General features: G+C 38.4%; 1 protein-coding gene across 1 annotated transcript in view; it reads left to right on the forward strand.

Moving 5' to 3' along the window:
• The window catches only part of bcas3 (BCAS3 microtubule associated cell migration factor), a 135,430-nt gene that overhangs the window by 109,025 nt on the left and 327 nt on the right, over positions 1 to 26,078 (forward strand). The window contains exons 17-22 of the mRNA XM_015044801.1: positions 1,829 to 1,873; positions 11,381 to 11,505; positions 11,764 to 11,929; positions 12,019 to 12,116; positions 21,579 to 21,679; positions 24,577 to 24,773. Coding sequence (XP_014900287.1) covers positions 1,829 to 1,873; positions 11,381 to 11,505; positions 11,764 to 11,929; positions 12,019 to 12,116; positions 21,579 to 21,679; positions 24,577 to 24,773 — 732 coding nt within the window. The remainder of the gene's footprint in view (positions 1 to 1,828; positions 1,874 to 11,380; positions 11,506 to 11,763; positions 11,930 to 12,018; positions 12,117 to 21,578; positions 21,680 to 24,576; positions 24,774 to 26,078) is intronic.

Genomic DNA, 26,078 nt, shown 5'->3' on the forward strand with positions numbered 1-26,078 from the left:
GGTTCTCTGCTAAAACAGAGGTAAAGTCGTTCACAATGAAGACTTTCTTTTTTAAACAGAACACAGCAGAAAGGAAGGCGACAAAGTTGTTGAGCCATTTAAAATGGTACCGCAAGCTTTCCGCATCTCAAAGAGCACAGGTTTACATCTCAAGTCTTTTATTTGATTTTGTGTAGAGCATTTTAGACAGACCTGTGTATAAACTGTGTATAAATAGCTAAACTTAACTTTTTCAAGCCATCAGTAGAAAATAGAAGGAGCATGTTAAAATTTCAGATTACAGAATTAATCAGAAAAACAGCTGAGAGGTCCATGGTAGCTTGGGGGGGTTGCAGAGATTCACCCCTCAGGTCTGAGAATCAGTTGACATGGCAACTATCAACTCCCCTTTAATCTGGATTTAACTGAAGAGTGGCAGGAAGAAAGTCATGCTCAAAGACAAACATAGGAAGTTTGAGTTTCTTACACTTCATGACTTTGTTCCATCAGTTGCCATATATTTACTTTCCAGTGCATGTATTAGTGTATGTATTTCTCAGGCTTTCTGGTTCATGTGGGGTCAATCTAAAGCCTATTTGACCCATTTCCACATAGATGTCTTCCATCGGTGTCTCTCCATTTTCGCAGTTGGAGACTCAAATGGGGATCCGGTGGGGTCAGTAGTCTCAGCAGTAGGGTAGATAAACCAGGGGTCCCTGTTAACCCAACCACTGTGTTCATTTGTCAACTTGCGCTCCAGGAGTAAAACATTCCAGGGCCAAAAAGTTGCTCCCTGTCTCCCAGAGGAACATCTCCCTCCATATTCATGCACCAGGACTAATTGGACACTGTGTGCTATCACTGGGAGGGCCCAGGCGGATGCGATGAGAGCGATAAAATAAAGAAGGGCTGCAGAGTGCTTTGGATGGCTGGGGGATCCTTTTTTTTCCAGGACTGGGGAGGGTGGCTCACGGGGACAGAGTTCAGTCTCATTGGATCTTTATTGCTGTAGGGAAAGAGACTTATTTACTGTAAACTGTTTATGGGGCTCTGTCACTATCTCTGGCTGCGCAGAATAAACACAGGAACACACTCCCACTCCTGATGTCTTGTAAACATCAGAAACACACTCACAGACTGACGGACAGCAATGTACCCTGAAAAAGACACACTCAACTCTGGATGACTCCTGGACATGCGCACACGCACACGCACACGTTGCATGCTTGTTAACATATTCACAGTGGATACACATTTGCCCACACCCTATCTTCCAAAAGGCCATGCTCTGCCATAAATATACAGTTGCTCCAAAAAAAGATGCTGCTTGCAAACACACAGCTCCTTGTTTCAACATTGTATGAGTCCTGTTAGTTTTACTGGTGTCCCCAGTTGTTATACAAATTGAGTAAACTCTTCAGACTTGTTCTTTTTCTGCAGTCCAAATTTTTCCCATCTTTGCTGATGCGATCTGACACGACTACGAGAATGAATGTAATTCATAAAAATGAAAAGTGAAGTGAGACAAATGAAAGGAAAAGAAATAAAGTGACAAATGTCAAGAAAAGGGTGCCGCTCCACCTCCACCCCTCTAACTGTGGACATGCTCTGTCTGTAAAGTAGCAGATGAATTCTCCAACTGTCCTGCAGGTTTTCAGATCCATCTTGGTGCTCTGACATTCTGTTTCCTGCCTCATGTGCTCTTAAAAAGACATGTCAAAAAGTGTGTAATGTGAAAAGTGTGTTTGGTCAGGTGTGCTAGTTTAATAATGGCTTTTCCGTCTATCTCTGTATCCCCACACCCTTCACCCTCCCACCACACCTCTCTCTCTCCCTCTCTCTCATGAAGACCTTACCTCTTTGGGGCGGGATGTTTTGCCATTAAAACTCCATGGTGAGTTTTGCTTTTCCCCTCGTTGACTCCATCAGCAGCATGCAGCGATACTCTCTACCAAAACCCGCCTCCTTTGTTGTTGTTGGGTTTTTTTTGTTTGTTTTGCGTGCCTTGTAGATTTTTGAAACTCATCCTGCCATTTTTATTTTCATTACTCAAAGGGGAAAAATCCCAAAGAGGCATATTCCCCCCCCCCTTCTTTTGCATTTTTGGTGTTGGCTTGCACACTTTTTTTATTGTATGACAAATAGTGGCACTAGATGGAGTTATATTGCCTGATAAGTGTATTAATTTTTGTTTAATGTCTAATCTTTCTTAAAGGAGATGGTAAATGTTTCATTGACAATAATTCCAGGGGACATTTTCAGGCCTTGGGCCCTCTGGGATGGCTGGTGTGTGGCCCGTTTGTGCCACCCCACAGAAAATGGCATTGCTGGCTTCTCCTCTGTGCGTTGCCTTTGTGCAGACCCTCCACAGTGTTTTTCCAAGAATGACGCTTTTGTGTAAAACACATGTTGTTCAGATTTTGTTTGGTTTCATTTTTTCCATTGGATGTGTGTTTGCACGCAGCAGTTCTGCCTTGTCATACTGTGGTGTGATTCTCAGTGTGTTGTGTGGCTCGATGGTTACTCGGAGATGTGTGCTTTTCACTTGGGAAATTCCTCAACAGACAGCAAAAGAATGAACCAAATGTTCTTGATTTAATTTTCACGTATTGTGTTTAGGCCAATCTTAATGCTACCATTCTGGTAGCATGTTTATATTTACTCTTTATAGGTATGAGCCATATCCAGTTTTTTTTTTTTTTCTTTTTCTGGTTTATGTGTAGACATTAATCTGTTTGGATTAATGTCTACACATACATTAATCCATGTATCCTTGGTTCTGATAGAAACACCAAGGATCCTTGCAAACCTCCAAAAAGTGTGATGTGGTTTGGATTGGTACTTCTGGTATTAAAAGTGTCACTGATAAGATGTTGGAACTATGCACAAGTTGCCAGTATGAATTTATATCATTCATATAGTTGATTTTTTATTTTTGTAACTTAGATGGAAATGAAATACAAACATTTTGAAATGTTTTTAAACGTAGTTCTGTGTTGCCTAAAGCCCAGTTCACACTACACAATTTTGGGATTGTCAGCCGATTTTCAAAACCTGAGACCACACAAAATTGTAGGTATCAGCGTCAAGCCCTGACTGAATGAACAGCCTTATTAATAGCCTATTTATGTCATGTTAATGATGAATAGCTGAAAAGTTACCGGGTGTATCAACTAGGGTAGCAATTTCTCTCCAACTCCTCTCCTTATCATTCCTGAGGGTACTCCTCGCATGAAATGTTGAATAAACATTCATGTTGTTTCCGCAACATAATCTCCAATGTTCACTGGACTCTGGGTTGTGCCATGTCAGCTGTTTGGGATCTTGGAACGCTGAACGTTCTAAGATTGTCGTAAGGGGAAAATCGGGGCAAAAATTGTGTAGTGTGAACTGAGTTTAACAGGACAAGTGGTGGTGTGACCCCTTTACAGGATGTGATGTAAAGAGGGTAGCATCCAGTGAGCGACCTCTGTTGGCAAGATGTTTGTTTTCCTTCATCATCACCTTTTGTTCCAGTATGGTCTAATAAATGCCAAGGTGTTGCATAGCGGCTGGGTTTTCTAATTACCCCAGTGAACACATAAACCTGTTCTCTTCCCCAAAAAAATAAAAATCTTCAAGATGAATGGATGAAAGGAAGTACAGAGAATAAATGGCTTCTTACTCCATCTTCTATGCTATCTATCTTTTCATGCAGATTGTCTGTCACACTAAAGTTCCAAAAGTGTTAAAAATATGTTTAATAAAAAAATCTGATCAACAATAACACTAAAAATACAGCAGGATGATTTGTTTGATAAAATAAGTTATGGTACCAAATGGACATTAATGAATGAAATCCATCTTAATGATGCATAGGCTTTACATGCAGGAGATAAATGGTGGACAAATTACGAGAGAAAAAATCTGAAATCAAAAGAGCAACAGGCTCAGCAGGAGGCAGTGTGAGGTGAGACACTGTACTGAATATAAAACCTTCCACATCTGAAGCAGATAACAGGTGACCTGTGCTGGCGGCGAGTTGTAAATTATTTTATTGGCATAATTGTAAATAGTTTAAACAGTTATTCTTTCTTGCATTCTGCAGCCAGCATGCACAGTCCAGTGGGTCCTGACATAAATGGATGAAAGCTCTACAATAAGTCTACAAATTATTGCAAGTAGTTATGTTACCCATGATTTATTTATTACTTTGATTTAGCACAAATACAAAATATTTATTTGCTCATCACAGATGAAAGACATTCGGCATGGTCAATACCTCTAGGCTTATAAAAAAAGTGTCGAACATGATGCCATTTTAATGATTTATAAAATATACATTCAATGAATATATCAACTCTGTTGAAACTGTCGAAAACTTTCTGTTTATGCTGACTGTCTACCACTGACTGGTAAGATACTAGCTACTACAGATTTTTCCATAGAACCCGACTTAAAAATGTCCCCACTATTCCTTTGATTTAGTGCAGCATTCATTGTCATAAACAACATGTGAAATGATATGTATACATAGAGTAAAACTGCCTATTGGTGAATAGATTTAGTTTCTAAACATAATTGTGGATGATTTAAAATGTAAATAAAACACTTCCTCCTTATCCAACATAAACATAATCTTTTAATAATATTCATCCTAAGCATCACCTCATGTATTCTTCCCAGTTCCTACCAAGTTATTATTGTACCAATAAATAAAAATTAAATGAAAACAACTAAATGTGAATAAAGTAAAAGGTGACGGAAATCTAGAGCATTGAGTGAGCTCTCCCAGTTTTGAGAGTTAGATTTTAAAAGCACAGGAACGCAATCCTTTTTTTTTTCTTTCTTTCTTTGGGATGAGCTGAAGCTAAGTCTCTTGTCAACACTGCCTCGTGAAATCAGATGCTTACAAGCTTTTAAAGGAAGCCCCATTATGACAGAGTCACTTATGGAGAGATGATTGAGTGGTTCAGTGAAGTGAACTTTTCCCTTCCCGGCTCCCTGCTCTCCTGCTCCTCCCTGCTGACTCCATTCACTTTAGAAAATGAATAGCATGTGGTGCCTTCTCCAAGTCTTGGGTTTCTCCTTTTGTTGTGGCCAGTCACTCATACTTTTTAATTGAAACTTTTCTTTTTCTGCCTTCATTCAGCATCTAGCTAATCTGGACCCTCGGACCATATAGATTTTCAAAGCTACACATCCTCAGCAGTTTGAGTGCCTCTGCTCAAAATAACTACGTTCAGATCAGATTTGAACAAATGAAAAAATATTGTTTTCTGAATAACCTGAATTAACTGTAGCAGTGCATTGTCCATTTTTTAGGCTTCTTGTAAGGCACTCTGGATTTTAGACCCCAAAACAGATGGAAGAAAAAAAAGCATCTTTAAACTTTTAATGACTGTTTTCCAGTTTTCTCCTCTGTATTTCCTAAGCAGTTGTCATTAGTGCAATATGCTCAACAGAGTCTCACAGCTTCTTTTTTTTCTTCAAGAGCTGTAATAAAATAATTAAAGTTCCGTTGAAGGATGTGTCCTCCACATGACTGCTTGCATTCTCTTTTTTCTTTCTTTCTTTGTGCAGTCTCCTTTTCTGATAACTATTAAACAAGCCATACTGCTCCTTTAAAACTGGCTGACTAAGTAAGCTGTGTTATAATTATAATAATACTGTGACGACTCTGAAAATAAATGAAGGCTGCCACTGGACATGCAGTCGTGCACCCCCCGCTCCTCCTGAGCGGCGCCTCATGTTAGCTCCGGACATAGTAATGCGAAGGGACTTTGATGGTTGATGTCGCAGATTGAATTATGCCCCAGAGGAAAAGCTATTAGCTCAGTCAAGAGGCCTCATTTGTGAAATTAAAAGTGGAAACGACATGTGAGTAGTCTTTTCAGTGAATTCAAGTTGCAAAGAAAAAAAAAAAGATTTGCCTTCCCTCTAAAGTCCATGCTACAAAAGGAAGGAGGACGAACAGAAAGATTAGCCGTTTGTTTAGAAACATCTGGTTCCCTCTGCACCGAGTTCTCTCGCAGTATATATTTATGTTCCTAATTTACCGATATTGAGTTACATTTTTTGTAACTTTGAGCTGTTGGCTTACCCATTACCGCACCAGTGGCGTACTTCATAAACCGTATGTTCCATACGGAGAGGAGAATGAAGCCCTGGAGCTGCACTTTTTAGTCACAAGGGCAGAAACCTCAACACGCTCAAGCCACTTCCAGTGAGATCAAGAGCAAACGTATGATTTAAAATGCAGATGAATGCATTTTAGTGGCCACTCTACCCAGATGAGAAGGGAACCAAGCTGTGATCTTTACTCCTGTTGGCAGGCTTGGTGTTAGCTGAGGGCTCTTCAAAGAGGCTATGAAACCACAGTAGGGAGCCAGTGTTATAGCCTGCTTTGGAGACTTCTAAGTATATACATTGTGTGATTATTTATGTATATATACATTAGATGTGGTTGTAATATTGGTCAGTATATCATGAATTCCTCCAATTACTAAGCTCTGGTACTCCATACATGTTTTGTATTTATTGGGCTTTCATATATTCAACCATTTGTCAAGCTCCTTAAGAAGACCTAACTTTAATTTCTGAGTTTACATTGTGAGCATTTACATCTTCTGATCATTTCAAAATATCGTCCAGTCCAAATTCTAAGTCCATATGCGGAATATTCCCCAGTTTCTGACCTCCTGAGCCTTGAACCCGACATGAGCTGATTTGTGTACCATGGGTTATAGAAACCAGCGAACCACACAGCCTTTGAGGGTTTAACATATTTTCCAGAAATAAAAGAAATGGAACAGCTGGTTTTTAGAAAATGAACTCTGCCAAAAAAATAACTTGGTCCCAAAGTCATGAATATGATGTTTAGTTGCCCTGTTAGAGGAGATTCCTGGTTTTCTTATGCTGATTTCCAATTGTATGTATGTGTACCTATTTCCATTGTAATGTACTGTGATTCTCAAATTTTTAAGCTGTTTTGACACATGCCACACATTGACTATGTTTAGTTTTCCTCATACTTCCTTTTAGATTTTCTGCTGTATAAATGTTTAGATATTGGCCTGAATTGATTAAAAATACTGAGAAAGTAAAGTAGGCCTTTAGAGGTAAAAATAATAATAATAATAATTAAAAAAAAAACTAAAACTTTAGTATTTTACAGCTAGAGAGCGCCCGTCTCGGCCGGTTTACAAAATGTTTTGTCCTCTGGATGCTTTGAAGCAAAACTGGAACTGAGGAAGAGCCTGAAGGAGAGGACATGAACAAACTAGAGTCAGCCAGAGCAATATCCTGAGTTCAACTTCCTCTCTTTCCCTGTCTTCCTGTTATAGACAAGGCTTACTATGGATATGAGGTTATTCATCCATCTTCTCTTGGCCAGCACTAATAAATGAAAGCCTAAATCTTGTATCGTGATCTTTCCTGGGACTACCATCACTACTTCATTTTTCCAGATCCCTCTTTCATACAGCAGGCAAACAAAGGCATCAACTTCCCCTTGTATCCAGGGAGTAATTTATGAGGTGCTGACAGTCTGTAGGGAGGTAGCAGAAAGAGACTTTTACTAGCAACTGCTCTTTCAGCGTCCTGAATTGTGAATGTCCCTTCAACGATTAGACACACTTTCTCCACCTCCTGGGATTATTGTTCACCTTAAGGTTTCATTCCATCTTTTATTAAGTTCTAATGTTTGTTTACTCGAACCTCACTTCAGAACAAAGGAAACAGCTGTTTGGTTTGAGCACTGTGCAGATACTGAACACACTTGATGTAGTTGAGTATATGCACAAAAACATTTGTCCCAGAATATCTGATGTTGTGCAATGATATACCCAAATGTTGTTAAAAAAATCAGTATTTAAAGTGGCCTTATTATGTATTTTCCAGGCAACATGACAGCGTAGCAAGCAGCACGACATTTGAGAATTGGAGAGAGACAAAGAGAGAGTGAGGGAGCCGACTTCTCACTTTTTTCCCTTTTGGTGCTCAGTTCTCACTCTCAGTGTAACTCCTCTGCTCACAGTAGGGTTTTGTTTTGATTAGCATGGCAGCCTTGTGGCAAATCCAGTGTGAGGATATGGGATCCCACACAGGGAAACGGTGCTCTGTGAGGCAGATGCTCACCTAGAGACTGCATCTCCAAGAAGGAGCTTTGTCAAAATGGGTGGAGCGTTGTGGAAATAAGCTGAGTTTTGTGACAGGAAGCGTTTAGGCACCCCTGAATGTTTGTCATGGGAAATTCAAGGATTCCTCAAACATACATGAATGAACCAAAGCAACACTCCAGGTAGGTTTTTGTTAAGGGGCTAACATAACATGATCTAAAGCTCAAAACAATTTATTTTACCTAATTCAACTTTAAAATTCAGGAAATTTTACCCTACAAAGGACTCTGCCTTCAATACATCAATGCTTGATGGAGAACCAACACTAATCTGAAGGAAAACATAAAAAGCACATTGAATCACAGAAAACTGTAAAAGAGCTGAAGCACTGAGTGCCTTTAAATCTCAACTTAAAACCCACCTATTAAGAGTTGTTTATGGAACATAAGCAACAATTGGGATTTGAATCCCAACCCGGGTTCAAGCGCTAGGAAGAAAAGGGGTGCGGGTTGGAATCCCCCCTGTTGTTTTAAAAAGGGTGCAGGTTGGAGTCCCCCTCACCCCCACTGTCTTTTTTTTGTTTGTTTTTTTTCTGCCGATTCGAAGGGCAGAACTTCGACTCGGAAGGAAATTTAATGTTTTTGATTGTTTATTCAATGTTACATGACTCTGTGTTTTTGTGTTTAATGATGTAAAGCACTTTGATATGCCTTGCTGCTGAAATGTGCTATACAAATAAAATTTTATTTGATTTTGATTTAGTAAATGGGTACTGAAAACCAAAATGAACTACCCTCTTTTTGCCTCCATCTTTGTTTAATTTATAATAATTTATAATAAAATTAAACAATTTGTTTATACTTACAGTTAGTTTTTGCTACTACTTACACCAAAAGAAGATAAAGAAGATCTTCAGGTACATTTATTATCTGCATGTGGTACAGTTGTCAACTACATGTTTTCAATTATTTTAGTAAGTCCTTGAGTAACTGTCAGTCACTCAAGGACTGAAAGTCACAATGTTGTTTTCATTAGTGTTATAATGAAAACAATAATGCATTGTTTTTATTATAGTGTTCTATTCAAAGGCCAGAGTTGAGCAGAGGTGAGGAAGAGTGTAACACCAGATAGTCCACTTCTAGACTGATCAGCAGCAAACACGTTTCACTGTTCGAATTTGTTCTAAGGCCACACAGTAATACCAGATCTTCCTACTGTTGTTTGATTGCAACCATATGGGCGTCCCGTTGAAAGTACACTTTCTCTGAAGCGGTCCTGACATGCTAAATAATCAAATAGCTTCCTAATAAATTTGTCCCAAAGTAAAACAAGTTACGCAGCTTGGATGTGTTTGTGAGGTGCGGGGCCTTCAGTGATAACCAGAGCGGGTTGGAGTCCCGACTCCTCACCTTTTTCCCCTTTTGCTGCTGTAGGTCTTGTACTTTCAGGTAAGATCTTTAGGCTAAGATACATGTCTGTACAGCATCTTGTAAAAGCAGATTCTGTCATTTTACAAGTAGCCTTCAAAGCTTTTTGTAAGGAATTATTTTGTGATAGAACACAAAGTACTGCAGGGCTGTCAGGGGGGTTCTTCATTGTTCATTTTTAACAAAAGAGTGGTATGCATGCTTTCTCCCTTTTTACTATTCTACTCCCAAAGAAAACCCAACACAACAAATTCCCTCAAAAGTCACAGAATTAGTTCACCTGTTAATCATTTATTCTTGGAATAAACCTTTCTCTTTTTTTAGAGAACAAAGAGCATCATTGAGGAAGCAAGAAAAACAGCAGACAGGTCAAGGAGAAAGATGTGGAGAAGTTTAATGTCACAGATCTTTGTTCAATCCATTTTCAGAAAACAGAAAAAAAAAAAAATAGTATACCTGTAACCAAACCATAACTGTCAGACTGGGCAGGGAGAGCAATAAACTGAAAATAATGGGTAGGAAATAAATAAAATAGGTAGGAACAGATAAACACAAGGAGGTGCTAGAGCACCTGACGTTTTTCCTCTGGACAAGAAAAACACTTCTGAAATCTTGTTTTTTTTATTGTTGTTGTTGTTGTTGTTGTTGTTTTTTGTTGTTTTGTTTTTTTTGTTTCAGTTTATGTGTGGCTCAAGACCGCATATGATTTGAAATAGGTATATATACATGATGCTTGTATAAAAAAAAATCTCACATTACTAAAGCAGCCAGCAGTCCTTGTGCTGTACAATCTGTCCTTTTTATCCACTTGGGCTCCTGCCTCTAACATGCCACTGGTTAGGAACCCTGATAAGTTGGTTGCAGAGATCTCCATCTAAAGTGGGAGAACCAGTTTGTTGTTCTGCTGTTGGACTTGGAAATAGATACGTACAAATTCTTCATCTTATCTAACTGAGCAGGAGCTGTTCTGTGAAGAAAAATGCCTAGATTTTGAAAGGTGGTAGAAACAGAAAATCTTCTCAGCTTCTTTTCTGCAGTTTTGCTAAAAATGAAAAAGTTATTTTTCCTCCATGCATGCCAGTCTCTCTTTTTTGTTTTCCTTTTTTTTTTGTGTGTTTTTTTGTTTTTGCATTTTTCATATTTTATTTCCACTTATGTAAATTTACTGTCAGAAAATAGTCATCCAAAAAATGTGTCTTAGTTCTTAGAGACTTTTTCATTTTCCCCTGCTCCTTCCTTTCATGGTAAACTATTACTACTGTGACTCTGCACCTCCCACATACTTGCCAACATGCTTTATTCATTTATTTTTAAATCTCTCTTTTGGCATTGCAGGCCGTCTTTTACATTTGTCCTGTATTTCATGTAATCTTGGGATAAATGCAGATTGTCATTAGGCTGTAGGTTATTCCACCCCTTCTCCATGCTATATTTTTAAAGTTTTGGATATGAAATGAGGCCACAGGATGTTTCATCTGATCAGGATATGGAATCCACTTTGACAATCAATAATTTACACTATTTTTCTGTATTCAATCAAATGTCTACAGTAAGGAACCATGGTTACTGGAGCCCAGAAAATGATATCTACCATTTAGAGATACCTTTGTTTTATTTGTGGTCATAATCCATTATATTTTAAAGGAGTCAAAGGGCCCAACTTGGGTTCCCAATGAGAACAGAGTGTAATGCAACAGTTCAGATAATACTGTTCAGTTGAAATTAACTCCATATGACATTTCAGCGTTTTGAAAACAAAATACTTTCCTGCAATAAAAAAAATAACAGTAACATTTTTGTTAAACTGTTAGATTCATAAGGACTTGTATTTCCCTTACACTGGCTAAACTTCTCAATTCTTTCTTCCTCTTGAAGCAAAGCTAAACCACCCCCCCAGATCTCTCCGAGCAAGTCCAGTGGAGGAGAGTTCTGCGTTGCTGCCATCTTTGCCTCGTCCCGCTCCTGGTTCCTCACGAATCCAAACATGAAGAGAGAGAAAGGTATGAATTGAATCAAACCCAGGTTGCACAGGACAGTTTTAGCCTCCATAGACAGACACTTTTTAAACTACTTTTGAGCTTATTGTGCTTCTTGGTAACTAAGATCCATTAGAATGTATATATGGTTGAATTGAAATTGTTATTTGCAAAGTGCCTTGAGATGACATTTATTGGGAATCGGTGCTATAGAAATTGACCAGAACGTTTCACATGTCTGTTGTGTGTTATTCATGGCTTTGCTTCACAACATTGTCACAGATCAGACCAGGCAGTCGGTTGTGGACTCACTGTACATAATCAGTTGCTATGGTAATGTGGTGGAGCATGTCCTGGAGCCTCGGCCAATTAGCACTGCACAAAAGATTAGCGACGAGACTCCGCTGGAGCTGAGCACCTCTCCCAGAGCATGCTGGAACTTAGCCAGGTAACAGCTTATTTTCCACTTTCTCTTCCAAAATGTGTTAGAATCTTGTTTCTATGGATTCATGTTGGATTATGGCATTTCTCATGTAGGACTCCGCAGTGGAACGAGTTGCAGCCACCTTTCATCTCCAACCACCCACTGGTGCTGGCCTCAGATCTGGTTCAGTACTATCAGTATCTCCTCGCTGGTAGGTTTCACAGTTGTTCTTTTTACAAAGACTCCTTCATTGCCAAGCGAATGACTGAAATCCAGTTTTGTTTCATTGTTTTAATATTTATTGCTGTTTTAAGATTCAGAATGCATCCTTTGCAACAACTGTGGTCCTTTTTGGGCAAAATTGAGATACAGTATACATTCCCTAAACAACATCAGGATTTGACTTAGATAACTGTCAGGTTTGTATGTTTTGTTTAGCTTTGGTGAATGTAACCTTGTATATGTGTTGTTGAAAGCCAGTTTCCAGTGTGTTCTCGATGCCACATGCTGAGGAGAAACCATTGTAGTTAGACCCGAGTTAGTCAGATGGAAGATCAATCAACCATGAATACATCCTGTGGCAATTCCTTCATAATGCCACATTCGAACCAATTAGCTGACACCCTAAATTCCCTCATATTCAGTAACAAGTGCTGAGCAGTGAGGTCTGTGGTTTGCTGTCTTAGAGGTCATGTAGCACGGATGGCCACGCACAGATTCAATCCACCCCCACAGGAATAGGATGGCGTTTTGAGCTCACTCCATAATTATAAGCATTCAAAATGTTTAATTAGTTTTAGTAGGCTCCCCAGGCCAAGTTGTAGCTGTACACAAATCTTTCGACTCATACCCATTGAGTACTGCAGTGCTTCAGGTCTTACTGGTAGGATATTTTGTCAAATTAGTGGTAATGGTCTCTCGTAGTGTCAGAGCAATGAGAACGCGTTGGAGTGACGGGCTCGGGCGTCAGCTTTTTCCACCATTCTGTGCCAGCATGAGTATTGAAACTGGCTGCATAATGAGAGAGATTCATTGCATTAACATTTACATCCAATTAACAATAGCCGGATAAAACCACTGTGGCTCTTTACTCCCATGGTCAACCAAGTGTGAAGCAATGTGAGGTCAAGATGTTATAAACATAATTGTTCAACCCCCTACGCATTTCCTGCTCTCTTGCCATTTACCCTTTGGGTCTGCATCCTATACACCACCAACAACCGAGTTTCTCTTGGACTGCCACCTTCCATTTCTGCGCTTTGCACCCAGAAAGAGACTCTCAGCATCCTGTTTCTCAGCATGTGTCCCCTTGCCAGCTCTCTCCTCTGCTGCTCCCTCCAGGGCTTGGCAGCCTAGCTGAGAAGTGATCCAGGAGAAAGAGTCAATTTGACCTTAGGAGGAATTACAGCAGCACCATAAGTTGCTTGTCCAAGTGCCTCTTGCTGAGCATACGGATTAGTACGTTGAAAAGAAACAGAAAAGACACTGTTCTAACTTGCAGAACAAATTGTGCTATCTAGGTCAGATTTGCATTGGTCAGCAATCATTACATTATGCTGTATTGTAGGAACAAACAAGAAAACAGGAACATTTTACAGCTAAGAAGCTGGAGTACTGGTGAGTCAAAGTGCCGATAAATCTGCCCTGAACCTAATTGTGCTGCAGACACATCTTTTCAGATTGTCTGTGGAAGGTAAAACGTTGGCAGCTTCTGATTGACAGGCCGTAGTCTCCAGTCTCATGGCTCTATATTGGATGACCCAGCCTGATTAAAAATGCAGCTTGTAAGAAAAAAGGAATAGGAAGGGAGGAGGAGAGGAAGGCCCAGGGTCAGACCAGACCGGAGCCTGGAGGACGGGAAGATAAAAGACACCAGTGGCGCCACTTCATGGTCACTATCTCCACCTGTCCATCTGTAGCAGCTACTGGCAGCACTCAGCCCTGCAGAGGATGGCAAGGCACAGCAAATCTTTGAAGAGATAAGGAAACAAGAGAGACACACTGTACACTCAAAAGGAGATGAGATCCAGCACTACAATCTGGCAGGCTTGGGGCAGCTTTTTAGTGTTCCAGGAAGTTTCTCCTGTTTATTCGTGAGATTCATGTATGCAATTAAAGACTCTCCTTTATGGCAATTACATTTTTTTTTTTAAACTTCAGGTGTCACAACTGAATATTAGGAGATTCTGAATAAGTCATCCTTTGTCCAAGAATGTCTTTTTTTCATACAAACTTTTCTCTAAGGATTATTTTTGCTCATGAATATTTACCCGTCAGTCCACAGCATGTGTTCAGACACCTCTTCCCCTCATGACAAACTTTGCTCCAGAGCAAACAAACCAGTGAATAATTTACCACCTGAGTTTCTGCCTGGCTCCTGATGGTGGCAGAAACAGAGGTTATGCTTTATGGCCACAGGCTTACTACTCTGTCATTTAATGTGCTAATTGTGGAGACTGGCTGGCTGACTGGCTGGCTTGCTTGGCAGCTCTCTTAGGACTTTGAGGCCCATGACAGCCCAGCCACATTTGCCTTGTCAATAGATCTAATTGCTCTGAGAAAGGGGCCAGAGTGAAGGCTTTGGAGCATCAGGCGTTTGGTAAAGAGAAACCCTGGCGCCATGACTGGGTCAGTAATCAAAGAGAGACAGAGAAAGGATGGGGTAAGTGCAGTGCTTGGCTGAATGAAGTAACTGTCAGTCAAATACACCTTGAATGATATATAATGACTAAGCTATTCCACTCTGTCACCATGCCAGCACCTGTCTGCCACAAGACTTCTCAAACGAGGAAAGTGAGAAGCAGGACAGGTGGAGCAGTTGACTGAGCCAAGCCAGACATGTCTGGCAAACAAGTACAGTAAAGATTTGAAGATTGCTCATGAAAGATAGAAAGTGGAGAAATGGAGAGAGCAGGTAACCGAGACAAGACAGCTCACCTCTGTTTGCTATGCAGCCAGCTCTGCAGATCTATCAGGTTGTTAGCTCCTTATCTATCTCTAGAGATCACCCTGTCCGGCCCCGGGCCCCCAGCCCCCTGGCCCCAGCAGGCTGGGCTACATCAATATCTAGGCAGCCTTTGTTCTTGTTCTGACTCCCTGCTTCACTGCTCCGGTTAACAGGCCACTGGCTACCAGCTTTCAGCCCAGCAAAACACCACTTACTGCACAGTCAATAAAGAGTGTGTCAGAGACATCTCTGTCCCTCGACAGTAGACTGGAGCTCACATCATGCTTTATGTGGGTATAAACATAATCCCAGCATCAAACGACAGGTTTCTACATCACAATGGTTCCCATCAGGAGATGGTTGGCAGTTGTAGAAAATCCACCTCAAGCTCCTCTGAGTTTAAACTGTCAGAAGCATTAAGGTGTTTTCAGGTTATTTAGTATTTGTTTTTCTAATTTACTTTATAATTGTAGCTTTATTTAGTCTTCTGACAGTGAAAACAAGCATCTGATTGTTGGCTTTGCTACAGCATTAAGAGTCGAGGAATAAGACAGCCTAGACCAGTGTTGGCTTGTTTATTGATTCAAATTTCTGCATTCTTTTGGATTTTGTCCTCTGACTCTTTTTTTAATCATGTTAAGTGCAACCATTTGTGAAAATGTTAAAAATCATTTTAGTTTTTATCATAAGTCGATTCAAAATTATATTAAAAAACTGAATAATACAGTTAGGGGTGGGCAGTGTGGACTTGAAATTTGATCATGATATTGTGCTGTACTATTGTGATAATAAATGTGGAAATAAAAATGTATTCCTTCATTTTTAGGTGACTGTATGACTAACTCCCATTTGATTTCCAAAACAACTTTTATTGTTTATTTTGTTTACTGCTAAGATGCATAGTACACCACTGGCTCATATGTGTGGGCCTGTCCCGCCTGGGGCTGCAATGCTTCGGCTGTACTCAGTGCGATATGACGGTGAGCAGTGGTGCACACCACACTGACCAACAGCATCTAGTAGATGTAACACCTAAAATAAGTAATTACATCTGGATTTCTTTGGGCTTAAACATTAAACAGACCAACCTTAAAATGGCCATATTTTCTTCATTTAATATATATATATATATATATATATATATATATATATATATATATATAGAGAGAGAGAGAGAGAGAGAGAGAGAGAGAGAGAGAGTACGTTGTTTGAATGTGTTGTGGCAGGCAGGGAGTTGCAGCATGCTGACATACACCTCACTGTTGACAAACCTTACTAACCCACCTAGTTGAAACCCGATCCAGCCATCCCACCAAATGCTTCAGAGCATCAATAATTAATTTGGGAACAGCTATTGGCCTCAGGGGTCACAGAGCAAAGGAAAAAATAGGGATGGTGAAAGTCGGAGAGCCCAAGTAGGAGGATGGAGGTTATCAGGGAATGCTGATTTTGTTTAATAAGTAACAATATAAAAGCTTAGTTCTTCTCTCTTGTTTTTTTGTTTTGTTTTGTTTTTTTTTGTTGTTTTTTTTTTAAATCAGCTAGCCTTCTCTGCCATTTTTTCCACTCGCTCTGCCCTATCTTCATAAGAGTGCTTGCTCATCCTCTCATGGACTGAATCTCTATCTCAATATAGAAGTGCATTTGTAAGATTTTCCATTCAAATCAATATTAAAATAAATTGAATTTAAGCAAACTTTTCATTACAATCATTCTGGTTTTAATTGCTGAGGATTTTCAGTCTATTTGCCCTTGAACTTTTTTCTGTCTGCTCTTGCTTTAGCTATAGAAAACATATTAAATGGGGACTATGGTCTATAAACAAGTATAAAACTATTCATGTAATGGCATCATTTTATTTCTGGGCTGTAGATGCCAAACTATTGCCACTAACAATTTCACGTTCAATTATCCTGCAGACAGAAATAAACATTGAGATCTGGCAATATAATTAGATACTTAGAAAGATAACATGTCACATTCAGCCATGTTTAGTTGTTGAGATGATACAATCTTCACATTTCCAAAGCAGTGAAAAGTGGCATGTTCATTTACAAATATAAAATATATATATATAAAATATAATAACAATTTGGAAAATATGTCACTGATATTATTTGTATTATTGATAAGATTGTGATGAGGACATCAATTATAATTATATTAATTACCTATTGTAATTTAGATATTCTTTATTTCTCTTTTCTGCAATGCCCCTACCACCCTATGTGAGCTCTTGCACAAAAAGTATTCATCAAATATGGTCATCTTGGGCAAGATCGGTCAAAAAAATTATTTGTATACAGAATTTTCATTTACTTGAACTGTAGTGTTTTATAAAATCTATAACATTTTTGAGATTGTGGTATTGCACACCTGGATATAGTTGTTACTTTTGTAGTATGTTGCATTAATCACTAAAGAAACTTCTGAAGGATGGAATGTGTTAAATGTGATGCCAAATGTAGAAAATTCTCTTCTCTCATACCGCTACTATAGTTCTGGATATTCTCTGTTTCGCCGTCTGTCTTCCTCAAATGTTGTAGTGGCAATAAGTAGCAATGTTTCCCTGTCAAAGGTGCACCTTATAGTACGAAACTAATAACAGAAGCTTATGAATAGCCAAACAAAGACAGTATGTTTCAGTAACAAGTTTCCCCTAGAACCTGAAATGGCTCAGATTTGCTCTGTGACCAAGTTGAATTCAAACAGTTTTTCCTATATAAAACATGGGGTGGTGTCTTCATGACTTCAGCTGGTATATTTGTCAAAAATCACTGTTTTCTTGGAAATTTATGGTTTTTGGGGGGGTCTTTTTTTCCATTACTGCTCTAGTGATTTGTTCCTGGTTTTGCTGTAGTGCATCACAACTAAGGTTGCACTGATTGAAGTATTCTGGCCAATCACCAATTATTGATCTTCAAAAAGCCTGACCTAGTGATTCTAATTTTCGCTTATACTGATTTTTTTTTTATTTTGTCTGAAATGTTGCTAAATATAGCAAGAAAGTCGCTGAGTTGGCATCAGTAGGGTGCCTAATGTTAACTGTGAACATACAGATTCCACCTGGGCAGGTCTGTCAGTCAGATTCTCTCATAACAGAGCAGAAGAGTACAGTGGCTGATTTTTAGACCTTTGCCAAAGTTGATAAGATCAGTGGATAAAATCAAATTCACATCTCAGTATCGACCAATGACCGATATTCGAAAACTGAGATAACTGGGGCTGATCTATCAGCTGGCCAATTTATTGGTTCACCACTATCTACAACCTCATGTGGCCCTTTAGTGATGAAGCTTCCCAGTGAAGTAGTCAGGGCCTGCTGAGATACTGCTTAAAAGGAAAGAAGAAATTTGTTCATGATCTAATATATTGAATATTTCTTCCTGTTAGTGGCTTGAGACATGTTATGAGTAGGTGCTAGGTAATTAAACTCAGCTGAATTGAAGAGCAAGGACAGTTATGAATGGTGATTAATGATCAGATGATTTGATTACTGACTCCTACTGATATTAATAATTGCTTCAGTGGGAGTTAGGTTTGTTTTTGTGTTTCTTAAAAGAACCAATATAAGTAAATAATAAGTATGCTAGACATTACCAGATTTTTTTAACAGCTTTGGGACATATATTGATCTACTCTGTCTATGTAACTTTTCTTCTTGTTTTTATTTTCTTTTCTATCCATGAACACTTTTCATATTTTATAGACGCACATAATACTGCCACTTGAAAATATATCAACATTTTTGAGCTTTACATCATGTTAGTATTAATAGTATTAATCTCTCATCAAAAACATACTTGGAGTGTTGCTTTTATTTTTTTATGCATGTTTGAGGAATCCTTTTCTCTCTCCTTGTAGCCATTCTGATGGCAGATATGCTTGGTCTCACCAGGCACTGACTTTTCCATTAAGCTCCTCCTCAGAGCTGCAGTCTCCATCCAAGCTTCCGCTGCACAGAGCACCCATCACCTCACCCATTCAGTTCCTCCAGACTAGCGGCAGCAGAAATTAACAAACATCTGGTGGAACTGCGAGTTCCCTGAGCTTATCATAGGATCTACATCTGATTAAAATGTTGTTAAAGGCTTAATGGAGGGTTGTTGTTGTGATGACGTGCTGAAGGCGGAGTGTCGGAAAGATCAGACATAGATCCATTTCTCAAAGAGTTCAATTGCAAAGTTACATTTCTTTTGATTCATGTGTTACATATCCAGCATTTTTATAACAACTGAAGATAGTTACTTGATTGTGCTATAAAATGGCAATATATGCCTGAAATGCATATAATACTTCCCCTTTAAGGTCTTCAGTCAACCCATTTCATTTCCTAGAATAGTATTTCTGCATTTGTTCTTGCCATCACATTAGACAAGTCTTTTATCTCTTTCTTTGTCTGTAAAAGGATCAAGCACCACCACTTTCACTGTTGAGTAGCTACACAGTTCTTTTTTCAATTATTCACACAGCGAATGAGGCCAGACCTTCTAATTCCATCGGGACATGTGTGAGTGTGTTGGGTTGATGTGTGAATCAGCGATGATGTGACATTCACTGCAGAGGTGTCAAACACCGTAGTGCCTCCATTAAGGGTGTGTGTGACCACCTGGCACATGTGTGAGGGGATAGACAGGGGTGCCTCCTGTGCTCCAGATGTGGACTTGACAAGTTTATTAGCCATTCTTGTGTTAAACAAACCCCATCCCTGTGGTGGGAGATGGAGAGACGACTGATTCCACACATTAGAGCTCATTCTCCATGCCTGCTTATTCAAGCCTGCAGGAGTCCCATCTGTCTCTGGGTCTCTCTGTCACTCTCTCTGCTTCGCCTTTTCACACTTTACTGTACATTTGCCTTTTTACACACACAGTCATATGCCTGTTGGAGATGAAAACAAACAAAGAATTGTACTTTTTCCTTTCCTTTGACTCTCAGCCCAAACATTAGCTCTCATGCAGTCAGCCATGTGATTTCAATGGTAGTTTATCTAAGAAACCCATCAATCTTAGGTGTCTGTACTGGCTCTATATATCAAGCTCTAATAACACTGTAAGTTTATAACTTGCTTGACAGCCTTTTCCTTCTAAACCTGATAGTTGTACAGTAAATAAAAATGGTTTGTTATATATTTCTTTTTTTATCTAAAATCTACTCCATGTCTTTTTTTATTGATTTTATTGAATATGAGAATTAAGAATAGCTGTTTTTGGAGTGTCATCTTGTTCTGAATAGAATAGAATGGAATAGACTTTATTAGGTGACAAGCTACTCCGTTAAGGTGTTAGTAAACAATGAGTGTTATAAAATGTATAAAAAATATATACGTATATATTTCTGATGTTCTAATTTAAATATAAAATAATTAATTCATTAAAGTCAATAAAATAACAAGCATGCACTTGGATATATGTCAATCTATAAATAAATCTATAAATGAGACCAGAGAAATGTGACCTTTATTACATATGTTAAAATGTTTCTCAAACAAAAATACAAACTGAAACATTATTAAATCATTTCACATTTCAAAGGCTTTTGTTTGCTAATAATTTAAAGTGGGATGGAGAAGCAGGATAATTTGTAGGTTATATTAGGATGTAGAGCTTCAACAGTCTGGCATCTTGGATGTCAAAACTGATCTCCGTTTCTTTCATTTGTGCTGACCTGCTGATTTTGATTTGGACCGAATGTGCTGCAGCTCACTGATGGAGGAAATAGTTTTTAATCCAACTGAAAATTAAGTAATAATGAGATTATGCCCAAGTCTCATTGAAATATATGTGACAACAAAAAATTAATCACACACATTCTGGTGGTTTCTATTTACCAAAAAAATCATTGAAACATTTTGATACATATAGTCCATCCATGCATCAGCTGAATCCACCACTATGGTAGGGCTGGTGTCTGTCTCCAGTGGTTATTGGGTGAGAGGCAGGACACGCTCTGGGCAGGTCTCCAGGTCTTTACAGCACAAACTACTACAGAGCAGTTGGCACAACAGTCATGCTTTTGGTCCAAATTTGCCTGGTGATTGAATGGAAACATAGCTAATGATTCCAATCCCAACATAGCTGTTTTTTTTAGCATTCAGTCTGTTAATAAGACTGATATAGTCACTTCAAGTGAACTCCTACAGCTTTGCCTGAGCTGATAATATGACTGTACTGTGATAGAGTTAAATGTTCACGTTGTACCTGTGCAAACTACAGTTTCTAAGTAAATAAGTGTTCGAAGTTAATTATATTGCACTTAATCACTAAACAATAACCTACAAACAACCTGAACTGTCCAACAAAAACTTAGTTTGTTTAAAGTTACACAGTGTGCCACACAGTTTTTCCCGCTGCAAAGCATTTTGGAACGACTGGATTGCACTTTGAATCATTATCACAATCACATTGCCAGAAATCAGTCAAAATGTTTTGTTTCTCTTAATGTAAGGCAGTTTTTCTCATTTATTTTCTATCACGCTCCCACTTGGATCATACATTTTTTCACAACCCTCCCCAGTACATCTCCCCAGATTGAATTGAAATACTATTGTGAATATGATAATATTTAATAATTTATCTGTACTAACACGTCTCCCCCAGCAACTCATGGTTGTTTATGCATGTTTTATTTTCTCCCCTTCTTCTTCTTTTTCTTCTTCTTCTTCTTCTTCTTCTTCTTCTTACTCTTATTCTTATTCTTATTCTTATTCTTATTCTTATTCTTCAGGGATTCCTCCCTGCAGCCCGGGTCCAATCACACGTCATGAGTCATCCGACAGCTTGGCATCAGACCACAGTGGCCAAGACGATGAAGAATGGCTCTCTCAGGTAAAGCTTTTGCCTCACCCAGCAACGCTCTGTAAAGGTTGAACAAGCAGACAGTTCCATCACTTCTCACATGTCAGGTACGATATGGTTGTCCTTTATTTAGCTTTCAGGAACATACACTATCTGTTCCTTCTCCCACTGAGGATAAGGAACTTAAAGAATTCGAGCTATATGGAGTTTGTTCTTTCCTTAGATTTTAAAGGAAGAACTTTATACTGCATGTAAAAGAACATGCCTTACTTTTCATTTGAACTACTACTACATACTAAACTTTAAAGCTATTTCAGTGAAAATCTTGAAGGAAGCTGTATGTATTCGCCATAATCTATTTTTACCTTAATATGTTGTAATTAAATGTTTAAATTTTCTTTCTAATATCGTATTCAGAGTAGTTACAAACATCCTAAGGAATACATCAACCAGTTCACAATTTTTTTCCTAAAGGACTGAGAAATCTGGCACATTCACCCTGGTCTTTTCAGCTTGGTTAACTCTCACAGGCCTTGTCGCTCATGTCGGCAGGTAACCCACTACATTTTCACCATCAATAATTCCAATGCATGCATAATTGATTGGCTAAAATGCAACCCACTTAGCTTGCGTAGACTCTGGTTTATGTCTGCTATGATAGTTTGCCAGGAGCAGAACTATCCGTTGCACTAGCCTGTATTTGAGCAACTTCCTGTCAGAGTAGCTGTAGGCCTGCATGCATCAGTAGAAGATATCATGGTACAAGTCTTTTTACCCTTGCATGTTTCCAGGGTTACTTGTTAAAACCTTTTGTGGATGCTTTGAGACTGTCAGTGAATTAGGATAAACAGAGTAAACTAACTGTGTTCCTGTCCCTCGAGATTTAGGATTGATCAGCCGTCCCCTAATGGAATGTGAGGTTTGTGACCCTCAGTGTGAGTGCCTCAGCAGGCTGCTGTGTGGAGCCTTTTCCTGCCCATCATTGTCAGTTGCTCTTAAGTTGGCTGTCAGTAGACAACAAAACCTTCTGTCCTGACAGAGTCCATCAGGGGTCGTTATTTATTATCTGTCAGTTCTAATGTGATGGGGAGGGGTAGACATACAGCACATTACAACGGCTGAAGTTTGAATGTGTTCTGTTTAATAAAACACAGTTTCAGGCTGGTGACTCATTTCCAGCATATTGAATATATACTGATAAGCCATAGCGTCGTGAAAATTGACAGATAAAGTTACTCATAATTCATAATATCCTCTTAAAGAAAACACTACAACCTTTCGCCATGAACACAAGAATTTTATGGATCCAAATTGCTTTGGTGTTGGATTTGAGTGCCAAACAATATCTAAATGTGTAAAGTATCCTTTTATTTTATTGTAATGTCCTCAAGCATTAAACAAAACGTTATGACTACTACAATACAGTTTATCTAACAGCATGACAACCTGAGTGGGTGAAATATATTAGGCAGAAAGTGAACATTGTTCTGATCCAGAATCATTGTTCTGTAACCAGAACTAGGAATGAGAGTTAAGACATGAGATGGCTAGCATTGGCAAGACAAAGGGGCAAGATCATCTCTAAAACTGCAGCACTTGTTGGATGTGCCAAGAAAAGAACAGTAGTGAATCAGTGACAGGGTCCCAAGTGGTCTAGGTCACTGAAATACATAGGAAACAAAATGTGCTTAAAGGGGAAGAAATCCAATTGTAGCTTAAATTACTGCAGATATTTGTTCTGTTAGAAAGGTGCAGCTTGATGGCAGATACCACAGCAAGTCATCATAATGTTGTGGTTGATGTATGCTTTGAATGACTTATGCATTTGATTCTCTTTATAAAAGCAGTGTTTTTCAGGGACACTGTGTGTCAGGCAATGAGGTATTTTCTCAACATATTGAAGCGCAAAATTAGACTGCCCAAATAGTCTAAAGCCCAGGAAGATGATCGCCTCTGGAAGCTTCTGTTGGCTGCTTTGTTTTATAGGGTTTGAACGTAATTTTAGTTTTATAGTCTTAAGTATTAAAACTATATCCTAAGTGTCCTTGGCATTTTAAAATGCTTAGGACAAAGCATTTTAAAGCATTACAAATGGCACAGAGGATAGTGTGCTATTAAATAGATGCAGTAGTTTTTAGCTTTATTAAACATAGAGTTTAGGGCTGCAACTAATGGTTATTTTAATAACCAGTTACTCTTATTATTTTGATAGTCAGAAAAGACAGAAAAGAGAATTGGCATATTTCATTAAACCACTTTATTTACCAATTTATTTTATACAATATTTTATTTATATGATATTAGAATGATGCAAATAAACTAAATTCTTTTTTATAAAGTAAATAAACATTATTGTCTATAAGCAATAACAGCCTTCCTTTACTGAACTGTTAATCATTTGTTGCAAAGGATCCACCTGCAGCTACAAACAGTCCTTCTAAGATCAACGTGAAAAGCTCAGGGCTTTCTGATTGACTTTAGACAGACAGACAGACAGACAGACAGACAGACAGACAGACAGACAGACAGATAGATAGATAGATAGATAGATAGATAGATTTTGTCTGGGTTAAACATATTTACAAAGGTTTTTTTTGCTCTCAAGTGAAAAATGTATATACTTTTGGAACAGTTTTGGCTGAAATAATGCTCTGAGTGTGTTGTTCTTCATCACATTGTATTTTTAGAGCCTATATATTCCAATGGATGATTATTCAATTACTAAATTAGTTAACAATTATTTAAGCAATCAATATATCACAATAAATCTGATTAATTATTTCAGCCCTAATAGAGTTTGCTCTGAGTTGCACTGGGGATTTTTAAAGGATAATCCACAGTTTCCCAGCAGCTCTGACCAGTGTGCTGTGCAGTGAAGGGTCTGATGTGATGTAATGATTATGATGTTACCTCTCTGATATTCACAGGTGGAGATAGTGACCCATACTGGTCCCCACCGTCGCCTGTGGATGGGCCCCCAGTTCCAGTTCAAGACGATTCACTCATCAGGTCAGACCACAGTCATCTCCTCATCATCCTCAGTGCTCCAGTCCCACGGCCCCTCCGATGTACAGCAGCCACTTTTGGACTTTGACACAGATGACCTGGATCTACGCAGTCTTCGGTATATTAAAACCACTGAGCATATTTTGTAATGGTGTAATGGTAGAAATTGCTCACAAACACAAGACGAAACACAATATTGTTTCTAACACGATGGGATACAATGCCATTTTAACAGTATTTTAGCAGAAGATAAAAAAAATTCCTTATTTCTTTTGGTTTTCACAAATACATTGAAGGTTTCAGAAGGGCTTTGTAATCTGTGTGGAAAATTTTAGTCCAGATAGGACGAGTTATCATGCTTGTCTTAATTGAACTCAGTCCTAATGGTAAAACAGGATGAAAATGCTCTTTCTTTTACATTTTTGAATCTAGTATAAAGATTTCTTAAACCTCTAAGTGGGTTATAAATAATCTTTGTCTAATATAGAATTAATCAGTACAAGTTGGACCATTCCATGTATTTCAGTTTGACCTGCAGATGATCAAAAACAGTCTCAATTAGTGAAAAATCCTTTACTGTGGAGATGAAGGGAAACTGCTATTCACTAACTTCAGTTGTGTTAGATATGCCAGTGCTTAAAATCATTCAAAACTTGTTAATCACTTTGTCAGTGTTTCTCTTGCATCGGATGCCCAATTGTTGTGAGTGACCAGCGGTAACAGAAAACTAATGGTCAGACTGTGAAAAAACATAAGGCAACAAAAACTACTTCATTTAATTCTTCAGCTGAGTTCATAGATCAAGAGCTACTTTTATACGATAATAAATGGAACATTTACCAACATATATGATGTGTTTTGATGATTTTGATGATTGCCCTCAACAAAATGTAATGTTTGCTTCTGGTTTTTCAATTGGCGACTATATTTTGTTTTGTAATGAGATTTTATTTTTGTGTTTTTGTGATGTATGGCACTATGAACTGCCTTGTTGCTGAAATGTGCTATAAAAACCCGACTGATTGAATGATAATAATTGTCTCCAATAAAGTTGCAAGAATAAAGTCAATCTATCACCACTGATCTCATGATCTGGGGTGTCAAATAATAAAATAATAACTTGCCTTTCTGCTCCAGATGAAGTCGTATGCTAACACCAACTGGGTAACAGACATCATCTAATATTGTGATGTTTTAATATCACAGGATAACATTACATCTCTAATGAGGACAAACTTAATCACTAATTAACATATGTTGATTAATCAATTAACATATTTTAAATGAATCAGTTAAACGTGTTGTTTCATCAAGCAATCAATCAAATTTATTTCATTTCAACAACAAAGTGTTCAAAGTTCAAAGTGCTTGACATCCTAAAAACACAAAAATCAAAGTTATACACCAAAGAGTTACATCAATA

Source organism: Poecilia latipinna, unplaced genomic scaffold (genome assembly GCF_001443285.1).
Source record: "Poecilia latipinna isolate Pla-1442-1.1 unplaced genomic scaffold, P_latipinna-1.0 Scaffold691, whole genome shotgun sequence".
Lineage (NCBI taxonomy): Eukaryota > Metazoa > Chordata > Actinopteri > Cyprinodontiformes > Poeciliidae > Poecilia > Poecilia latipinna.